Source organism: Eurosta solidaginis, chromosome 1 (genome assembly GCF_040869045.1).
Source record: "Eurosta solidaginis isolate ZX-2024a chromosome 1, ASM4086904v1, whole genome shotgun sequence".
NCBI classification, from domain to species: Eukaryota; Metazoa; Arthropoda; class Insecta; order Diptera; family Tephritidae; genus Eurosta; species Eurosta solidaginis.
Genome location: NC_090319.1, coordinates 7,104,520 through 7,116,108, shown reverse-complemented (window position 1 = coordinate 7,116,108; position 11,589 = coordinate 7,104,520). Strand labels below are relative to the sequence as shown.

At 35.7% G+C, this 11,589-nt stretch overlaps 1 protein-coding gene across 1 annotated transcript; it reads right to left on the bottom strand.

Annotated features, from left to right (window-relative positions):
* Positions 1-1,790: 1,790 nt before the first annotated feature.
* Positions 1,791-5,185, bottom strand: LOC137238854 (abasic site processing protein HMCES). Its single transcript, XM_067763879.1, has 4 exons — positions 5,118-5,185; positions 4,789-4,835; positions 3,974-4,727; positions 1,791-2,351 (listed from the first exon to the last, which is right to left on the bottom strand). Exons 2-4 carry the CDS (start codon positions 4,806-4,808, stop codon positions 1,908-1,910), a joined length of 1,218 nt encoding a protein of 405 aa, XP_067619980.1. The 5' UTR covers positions 4,809-4,835; positions 5,118-5,185; the 3' UTR covers positions 1,791-1,907.
* Between the last annotated feature and the right edge of the window lie 6,404 nt (positions 5,186-11,589).

Here is an 11,589-nt window from a genome sequence, read left to right as displayed (position 1 = left end):
ATAGATCTAGCGCTATGAGTACTGTTCTGTGGTGGGGTTTCAGATTCAATCCGCAATTTATCTGCGTTGATGGCGTTTCGTTCGAAAGCCATGCTGAGTAAGACGCAATTTTGCAGTTGTTGTATTAACCATAAAGACACTCCCCGAACATTTTGGGGAGTGCTATGTTGTTGTTTTTGCAGCAGTGCTTCGCCCCACCCAATAAGTATGCCCAATCACAAATTGCCATCAATGTCCTCTAAGGGGAGTCCAAGGAAACTCGATGTTTTAACAGGGGTAGACCATAATGAGAGGGTTGTTAGAGGCGTTGGTTCCACAATACAATTGAAGAGATGGTTGGTGTCATGTGGGGACTCATTACAGGCAAGGCATAGACATTGTATGTCGGGGTTGATTCTGGAATTCTGGGGAGTGCTATCGATGCTGATGGTACTTTGCCGGATACTTGCCCCAACATAACCCACAAGTAGCAGAGGAGGAACACACTGCCACAACAACAACAACAACAGGAACGCACTCTCCCTAGGGAAACGCGCGTCACTCTAGTTCAATTTCGATCTGGACACTATAACAGGTGTCCTATCCACAATCAACCCCGACATACAAAATATATGTCCTGCTTGTAATGTGTCCCCACATGACTTCAACCATCCCTTCAACTGTATTGTGGAACCAAAGCCTCTAACACCTCTCTCATTATGGTCCACCCCTGTTAAAGCAGCAAGTTTACATGGACTCCCCTCAGAATTCTGGGGAATGCTATCGATGTTGATGGTACTTTGCCGGATACAGATCTGGCACGTTCCGGTGACAAAGCACCATAAAAGTACTAGCCCGATCATCTCGAGACCGATTAATATGACCACATTAAACCTTCAAGGCCATTCCGCCCCACCCCCTTGTGCTAGCAAAATAGGGGAACAGAATGGCTTGGCTTCTGGCTATCGGAAAGATATCGGACGATAAGATTCTCCTAATTAGCTTGTTTCCCAGGCTTTAGTAGCGGTACCACCCTCGCCATTTTCCATTTCTCGGGCATGACGAAGGTGGAAAAATACAGGTATTAGCAGTGGACCGCTGTTTTACGTTTTTACCTTGGTTTTTTGTATTTTTGTATTTTGTATTTGTATTTTATTAAATTTTTCATAACACAACAATTTGACAAAATTATTTTATAGTGCTAGTCAGAACAGTAACAGACCAAGGCGAAAATTCAAAAAATGTTTTAATAACTTAGATAAGCAATAGATAATTTGTAAAATAAGACTTAATGGTTACAATAAATTTTAAGAGCTTAGCCTAGGGACACAGAACAGAAATAAGAATAAAGGGGACATTGCAAGGGTAGGTAGTACAGTAATAATATTAGGTTCTATCCTTTGAGGAAATAGGGAGGTGGCAAGAAAAACGGATAGAAGATCAGTAAAGAGAGTCAGTTGAAGGAGAGGTGAGTCAATTAAAGAACAAGATTAATTCTTTTTTGAAATGCAGTGCATTACTTATTTGTCTTATTCTGGCTGGAAGGGAGTTCCAAAGACGGATCGAAGTAACGAAGAATTGGCGTTCAGAAATTAGCATACGGTGTTTAACATGTGCAAGAACCATTGTCCTCGTAGAATGAAGAAATTGAAGCCTTCGATATAGGTAAAAAGGCTCCTTCTTGTAGATTATCTTATGCAGGGTAATAATAATAAGTGTTCTAAACTTAAAAGGATTGTCAAAAGAAATGTCTAGCAACTTTGCAGAAATTAATTAAGAAAAATCAATTAAAAATAATCAACCAATTAACCTACTTTGAGTAATAAAACATTTATTTCTTATGGGATTTTATCATACATGGATTTTATATTATAGTTTGTTGTTTGTTTTGATTAAACTTGGCAAATGCTAATCAACTGTTTGGAAAACTAACTTTCATCACAAGTTTGCTGTTTTTCGCTTGCACTATCTGTTGATGCGGCAGTATTGAGCAGTGCTGCCTCTCTAACAGCTCGTTTATAATCACGAAAACGTGGGCGTTTTGAGGGGTTCTCAACCTCACTGTCACTTGCTGGACTTGCTTCTCCACTAACACCATCGAAACCTGTAGTACTCTCTTCATCACTCAATTGCTTCGCTTGTTCTTCGCGTCGTTTTCTTACATTTAACCAACTTAATAGAGTTTTATTTTTAACATTGCCTTCTTTTGATACTCTCGTTTTTGGAATTAGCTCTACGGGCTTGTTGCACTGCTCCGATTTGTTTCGTGAGTTATTCACAAGGTTTGAGACACGATACCATTGTAATTTGCTGGCGGGACGTAACGTTGCTAGGGCTTCATTGTCAGTAACACGTTTAAAGTCAAGCCAGTCCTTAAAAGTGATAAAGGGTATAATGAGTACACAATGTATATTTAATATTTTTATTTATTTATTTAATTTATTTATCAGTCTACAAATTAAACAATTATTCAGACCAAATATACCGACACTTAAATCTCAGATGTAATACATGATATAAACAACATAAGCATTCATCAATTTTAAAGTAATATTTAAACAGTATTGAACCAAGCGCTTGACAATTTCAATTAAAGACTTAGAAGAAAGCAAAAGATAAAATGTTGTAAATGTGTTAAAATGTACTCATGAAGGAGCTAGTAAATAATAATTTATGAAATTGACAATAAAGCAAATTAATAGTAGATAAAATATATACAGAATAGAATTTATACAGAATTTCATTACAAACATATAAAAATAATGATCACAACGCAATTTTGCAAACAAGTTTCAAGTAACTGGTACAAATTTGAAACAGAGGGTTGAACAGTATATCACGGTTTAGCGTTCTTTGCTTCATTTCGAATTACAAATTTAATGTAGTTAAAAGGTATTTTTTAATACCAAGAAACGAGTCGCAGACGTCTAAATTTTTACAGTGTTTATTAAAATCACGACATAAACAGTGAAGTGGTTCGTGCATTTCATAATTCGACCTGCATGTAGCTACAAAAATTGATTGAAAATGTCTAGATGGCCTAATAGGAACGTTAAACTTAATTTCGCCAAGCAAAAATGGACTATTTATTGACCCTCTTATTAATTTAACAATAAATAAGACTCCAAGTATCTCCCTGCGGCTCTGCAATGTGGGCAGCTGTATTAGATTTAACCGGCTGCAATATGGGGGAAGATTTTTAGAAGGATCCCATGGTAAGTGTTTTAAAGCGAAAAGCAAAAATTGTTTCTGGACCGATTCCAGCTTGTCAGAATGAACCAGATAACACGGATTCCAAATTATTGAAGCATATTCCAAAGTAGGTCTGACCAATGATGTAAAATGAGTTTTTGTAACGTATGGGTCATTAAATTCTTTAGACCAACGTTTAACAAAAGCCAAAGTACCTTTAGCGCTGTTCACGCAAGATTCAATTTGAAGTTTAAAATCGAGTTTTGGGTCCATAGTAACGCCTAAATCAATAAACTTAGTGACTTGCTTGATTACACAGTCGCCAAAATCATAATCATGGGATTGCAAGGACTTCCTTGTAAAACAAATGAACTTACATTTAGGTAGGTTTAGTGACATGGCGTATACATTACACCAGTCATCAAGACTATTCAGATCAGCCTGAAGACATGCCCTATCCACGGGTGAGCGGATAGGCATTACAAGTTTGACATCATCAGCGTACATCAACGGCTGGCAGCTCTTCAAAACACTAGGAAGGTCATTAATGAACAACAGGAACAAAACCGGACCAAGATGGCTGCCTTGAGGAACACCAGAAGATACATTTATGAACCGAGACCGACAATTATTAAATAAAACTGTTTGTTTTCTTTCCTTCACATAAGAAGAAATCCAAGATAGAAACAAAGGAGGAAATCCTAACCGATCAAGTTTGAGTAAAAGTATAGAATGAGAAACTTTATCAAATGCCTTAGTATACTTAAAATTTTACAATATTCAATTTCGTTTAAGTACTTACGTTGACCTGGTGTTCTGTTTCCAGTATAGCGGGCATACGATGATGTAGCCATGACATTATTTTAGATGATTCGAATGTAATAATACTGTAGCTAAACATTTTGTCTCCATTATCGTCGTCCCACATATCGAATAAACCGGCCATTTTAAGCAACTGTACATTCTCCGAAGTCCATGTAGATTTGTCATAAATTTTTATGTTTTCTGATTGTGGCATATACAACAAATGTGCTGCACGTTCTGATGGTTTAGCAGATTTTGTTGTCTGCCATTCATAGAAACCTTCACACAATACTACACAACGCTGACCTCTGCGAAAGGGACCCCGATACAACTTTGACTCCAGCATATGTTCCAATCGACAATTGTTAGTCGAGAGTCCATGACGGCGATAATCGCCCTTATGCCAAAATGGTATCATACCCCACATCATTGGCACAATCACACGCGATTTGGTGTTCAATTCATTACCATCAGTATTGTCGGAGAAATGATCAGATGATACAATTACAGGAGTTATATCGGTAGGAGTCATATTATATGAGGGCTGATATTTGCGTCCGCAATTAAACTCAGAACGCCACTCCGGTGTTAATAAACTACATGGCTCTGTTGACATGTTACATTTTTGATCATTATTTTTTGAGTTAAGTATAGTTTCAGACTTATTTGAATTTGGCGACGTTGTTGTTGTAGTAGCAGTTTTATTTGGTTTATATCTACAAGCACACAACACATCTTTGGGTTCTAATGTACTAGTAAAGTATAGATGTCAACAATTAAATCATAAGATCTGAATATGTTAATCAAGCTTACAGACAAGTCCTTCCACACATTTTATATTGATACTGTTTAGTGGAAACCATAGTGTACAAGTACAAGTGTGTTGACTTATCTGTCAAGCATTCTGACAGGCACTCGCTGGATTCGGAATGACAGCGAATTCAAAATGGATACCATTACCGAGTGCGCCGAATAGTTGAAAAATTGAAAAAGTCGATACGATTGGTAGTCAAAAATGTTGTCGTTGAGACCAAAAATGCGACTCTAGACTTGAGATTTCCATCAGGTGAGCGAGGCTGTTTGTATTTTTGACGTTTATCGCTTAGTGAACACACTTGGTATAGGTACACTATGGTGGAAACGTTTCTCCAATATTCTCATTGACACCATAGTGTACCTATACAAGTGTGTTCACTAAGCGATAAACGTCAAAACCATTGTTTACTATATAGTTTGGCAGCTTAAGTAGAGGTTATGTTGCGAATAGAGTGGAAGGCAGTGGACTAGGCAGTCGAATGTCATATAATGAAGGAATGGTGTTCGGAGATTTTTTAAAGTTAAAAAAAAAAAATGATAAAAGCTTTAATATAAATAAAACTATTGTTTTAATAACAACAAAAACGCCATATATATTCTGTATACATAAATTTGTAAGGATTATCTCACTTTAAAATTTGAATTAAATAATCTAAAGTTTTGTTTTGAGACTGAGTCGAGAACTGTGCGTGTGAATGTGCGAATTTTCACCGATCAGCTGTTAGTTGCGCTACTTGGTAAAATTTACAATGGTCAAAACTACAAACAGCCTCGCTCACCTGATGGAAATCTCAAGTCTAGAGTCGCATTTTTGGTCTCAACGACAACATTTTTGACTACCAATCGTATCGACTTTTTCAATTTTTCAATCATTCGGCGCACTCGGTAATGGTATCCATTTTGAATTCGCTGTCATTCCGAATCCAGCGAGTGCCTGTCAGAATGCTTGACAGATAAGTCAACACACTTGTACCTGTACACTATGGCCAAAGAGGATAAATACAATAAGAGCCGTCACTCGTTATTTTTTAGGCATTTACTCGATATATACTGAGAGGTAGTCGCTACTTTTTTTTTGGGCGAGATGTTTATAAATGTGTTCTATACATTTTCGTGGGGTATTTGTGTTTATTTTTCCCACTGTATTTAATTAACTTATTTAATTCTCTTTCCAAAAATCACAGTTGCACAAGGGGCCTACACGACACGGATAAATGCGAGACAATTAAAAATGTCCCTCTCATAAAACATTCGGCATCAATTTTTTCAATTTCCAGCGACATAGCGCAACCAAAGAGGATAAATACAATCAGAGCCGCCACTCGTTATTTTTGTTTTATGAGAGGGACATTTTTAATTGTCTCGCATTTAAGCTGGAGACATTGGTGCTTTATCTATTTTATTTATTTATTTATTATTACGGTCTTTAAGACCTAGTTTAGGTTAAAATAAGAAATTAAACATAACTACTCATGTCACATTTAGTGACGTACAATATAAAAACAATTTTTCTTTGAACTTACTAATATTTTCACAGTCTTTCAAATCAGAAGGTAACTCATTATACATTTTATACCCTAAATATTCAAGAGACCTTTTGGCGAACTCAGTTCTTATTCTAGGCAGTCTTATATTATTGCAATTTCTTGTTCCATAATTGTGGATTTCATGATTATAATGTATTTTACTACTCAGGTAATTCGGTAACATTCCTAACCTAAGTTGGTGTATAAATTTCAATGTGAAATAACTAACTGACTGTTTAATACTAAGCCAGTTTAATCTATTGAGCATTACAATTTTTGGCGTTCTTGGAGGACATTTTAAAATAAATCGCATTGCCTTGTTTTGCTGTATTTGAAGTTTCTTAATATATATATCATTACTTAATAGCAGAATAGTAGGACAATAAATAAAGTGTGGTTCAATAATTGAACGATATACCAATATTTTATGACTTTGACTGATATGTTTACATGTTCTATACATGAAGCCTATTTTCTGTGCAATTTTCCTTTCCAGATAAGTTACATGCTCTCCAAAATTTAGATTATCATCAATCAAAACTCCTAAATACTTAATTTTGTCTACTCTTTGGATTTCCATGTTTTTTACCTTCAGCGTAATATTATTTAAACTATTTTTAATTATGATATTGGTGTTTTTACAAAATATCATGAACTTAGTTTTTTCGACATTTAATTTCAGTTTTCTAAGGCATAACCATTTGTATAGCGAGTCCAGGTCTTCTTGTACTTTCAGCATGGCACATTCTGCATATTTTTCACTTATGATAAGCAATGCATCATCCGCAAATAGTCGTATTTTACAATATTTTAAGCATCTTTTGATATCATTGATATACAATGTAAACAATATTGGCGCCAAGACCGAGCCTTGTGGTAAACCAATGTTAACATCCACCACTGATGAAACCTCCTTTCCAATTATCGTTCTCTGTTTTCTGTCACCCAAATAACTCCGGAACCATTCCAAAGCCTTTCCTCTTATACCAATTTTAAACATAACGTCCAATAGCTCAGATCTATCGACAGTTTCAAAAGCCCGTTTTAAATCCAAGAAGACAGACACCGTAAATTTTTTGTCCGCCATGTCTTCTTTCCAATCTGCAATTACCATATTCAACGCTGTTTCACAAGAATGGCTCTTCCTGAATCCAGATTGTTCTGGGATAATCACATTGTGCTTCTCTAAGTATGCCACAAGTTGATCCTTCACCACTGTCTCCATAATTTTTTCATCTGTAGGTAACGTGTTAATTGGACGTAGTTCCTCAGGTTTCATTGTATTTTTTACTTTTTCAACAGGTATTATTGTTGAAATTTTCCAGTAACTAGGTACAATACCGCTGTTTAAGGATTCGTTAATTATGTCTTTGTAGAAATTAGCAGTATATGTCATGGCATCTTTAACGACACCCTCCGATAAAAGCTTGTCGCCGCCATATTTGTTTTTAAGTGATTTTGTGATAATAATAATATCGTCCACTACAATGTCAGTAAATTTAAATGTTTCAAATGGATTACTATGATTTGCGCTTATTTCATCCCCATTTACAATTTCTTCGATGCTATCATTAATTTCAACAATACTTTGTATAAAAAAGTTATTTAGGGCATTAGCTATATCATATTCATTTTCCAGGCATTCACCGTTAATTACAATTTTAGTGATATGTTTTTTAACATCATTAAGCTCGACGAGGTCTTTTAGACACTTCCACATACGTTTCATATCGCCATTGTTATGATTTACTCTATCTTCCATGTATTTCTTTTTTTTATAAATTATGGTTCTTTTATATATTTTCTTAATGACGTTATATTCGTCCCAAAATCCAGTATTTCGAGCAGTTTTATAAGATTCTATTTTTCTTTTATGCAGGTTTGTTAATTCTCGGTCGTACCACTTATTTCTTATCTGTATTTGGGTCCTCTTTATATAAGTCAGTGCTTGCATAGCCACAGTTACAACTTCGTTTAGGGCTTTAGTTTTAGTTTCTACTCCGGAAATTGACATAAAGCTGAAATCGCATGTTCGTAGCAAAGTTAAAAGATTTTCAGCACTATAGTACTCCCAACATGTAACAGTAGCATACCTTCTCATTTTACAAAGCTTTGTTGTTGGCACTTCGAAGTGGATTGTCTCATGGTCAGAAATGCGATGTTCACCTATATTTACTGCTTTAACTTTATCATTGTTACTGAATAGCAAATCAATTCTTGTAGACGAGTACTCTGTTATCCTTGTGTCGAAGTTTATCCTTTGTATCGGTAACCGTATCGGTAACCTTTTAACAGCTGATTCGACCAACCTTATGAGAATCAATGCAATCGATTATTGGTGCCGCTAAGGTCGTAACCGTATCGTAGCCAACCAATTGGGTTTTGGTCTACCGTCGTAACGATAAACAGCTGATTACGTTAGGGATACGGATACAGCGATACGACATACGGCACCAATGACTCCGGCTTTATCCATGCCGTGTAGGCCCCTTGTGCAACTGTGATTTTTGGAAAGAGAATTAAATACAGTGGGAAAAATAAACACAAATACCGCACGAAAATGTATAGAAGACATTTATAAATATCTCGCCCAAAAAAAAAGTAGCGACTATCTCTCAGTATACATCGAGTAAATGCCTAAAAAATAACGAGTGACGGCTCTTATTGTATTTATCCTCTTTGGCGCAACGAACAGCTGATCGCTCAAAATTAGCACACACACAAACATCACTAATGGCCATTTACGGAAATCTTTAGGGAAATTCAAGTTAAATTTTTAAACAGACATAAAATTTTATAATTTTGGAATATATAGCATCTAGGAAACCTTAATTGCAGTAATTGAAAGAAAATGTTTGCTTATACTCAAGTATTTAATTATTTCTTCTAAATTCATCTTTAATATTGATGCAATGCAAGATGAATCTATACTAGGTGGTGGCAAAACGAATTCAACCAATTCGACGTGCGGAAGAATGTCAGGTCAAAATAAAATTTTCATTAATTTCGATTAACTGACATGTTTTAGTACAAGGCGCTGTATGGAAAATTATCAAGAAGAAGCAACCAGCTGATGGGATAACACCACCTGTAATGAATTCTCCTTGATGCAATGATTGAAGGCAAGGCGAATTCAGTAGAGGTGGTGTTATCCCAACAGCTGATTGCTTCTTCTTAATAATTTTCCATACAAAGCCTTGTACTCCAATATGTCAGTTAATCGAAATCAATGAAAGTTTTCTTTTGACTTGACATTCTTCTGCACGGCGATTTGGTTGAATTCGGTTTGCCACCACCTGGTATGGATTCGCCTTGATTGAAGGTATATTAATCCAATGCAACTCTGCTCTTCCTACTGTTCTTCATTCCACTCCTTTCGAGTGTCTTCTTTCCATGGTTCAACTATACATGGTTGGCTCATCTGTAAAGCAACAAAATCTGTCTGTTCAAATTGTCAAAATCTGTGTATTGGTGTTGGTGCGAATGGTATGGAATGGAAACATAAAGCTTAGCAGTTTTTGTATGTGTAAGTAAAATGTTGCCAATGTGTTGGTTTCATTTTGAGTTTGCCATCTCCTTTTGACAATCCCTTCGACTATGCAATGACATAAATAATATCAGCTGATGAGATGAGCCAACCTGTATAATTGAACCATGCTTCTTTCACTGAATTCGAGTGCCTTCCACTCTATTCGCAACATAACCTCAATTTAAGCTGCCAAACTATATAGTAAACCATTGTGAATGATAACTAAGTGTGATATCTTCTGCATAGACGTCAAAATTTCAAAGTGACTGGATCACCTGATTTGTATTTGACTATCGCTGTCTCATTCTGTATCTCTTCTATCACCCGCTGAAGATAGGCGCCGCCATATTGAACACGCTGTCAAAACGCTAAAAGGTAGCCATATTGAACATCCTGTCAGGCATTTGACAGATAAGATATCACACTACTATATTGTTTGGCAGCTTATATTGGGGCTATGTTGCGAATAGAGTGGGAGGCACTCGAATTCAGTGAAAGAGACACTCGAATGGAGTGGAATGAAGAACAGTAGGAAGAGCAGAGTTGCATTAGATTAATATAACTTCAATCATTGCATCAATATTAAAGATAAATTTAGAAAAAATAATTAAATACTTGAGTATAAACAAACATTTTCTTTCAATTACTGCAATTAAGGTGTCCTAGATGTTATATATTCCAAAATTATAACATTTTATATCTGTTTAAAAATTTAACTTCAATTCCCTAAGATTTCCGTAATATGGCCATTAGTGACGTTTGTGTGGGTGTGCAAATGTCGAGCGATCAGCTGTTAGTTGCGCTACTTGGTAAAGCATTGTTTACTATATAGGTTGGCAGCTTAAGTAGAGGTTATGTTGCGAATAGAGTGGAAGGCAGTGGACTAGGCAGTCGAATGTCATATAATGAAGGAATGGTGTTAGGAGTTTTTTCAAAGTTAAAAAAAAAAATGATAAAAGCTTTAATATAAATAAAACTATTGTTTTAATAACAACAAAAACGCATTTATATATTCTGTATACATTAATTGGCAAGGATTATCTCACCTTAAAATTTGAATTAAATAATCTAAAGTTTTTTTTTGAAACTGAGTCGAGAATTGTGCGTGTGAATGTGCGAATTTTCACCGATCAGCTGTTAGTTGCGCTACTTGGTAAAATTTACAATGATTGTAAACTTTACCACATGGCGTTTTTGTTGTTATGAAAACAATAGTTTTATTTATATTAAAGCTTTTATCATTTTTTTTTTAACTTTGAAAAAACTCCGAACACCATTCCTTCATTATATGACATTCGACTGCCTATTCCACTCTATTCGCAACATAACCTCTACTTAAGCTGCCAAACTATATAGTAAACAATGATCGCCATGGAACGTACCTAACCTGTCGGAGTTTCGAATAGATGTAATGCAATATTTTAAAATTTGTGTCAATCATAGTGTACAGGTACAAGTGTGTTGACTTATCTGTCAAGCATTCTGACAGGCACTCGCTGGATTCGGAATGACAGCGAATTCAAAATGGATACCATTACCGAGTGCGCCGAATGATTGAAAAATTGAAAAAGTCGATACGATTGGTAGTCAAAAATGTTGTCGTTGAGACCAAAAATGCGACTCTAGACTTGAGATTTCCATCAGGTGAGCGAGGCTGTTTGTATTTTTGACGTTTATCGCTTAGTGAACACACTTGGTATAGGTACACTATGTCTTTGGCGCTACTTGGTAAAGTTTACAATG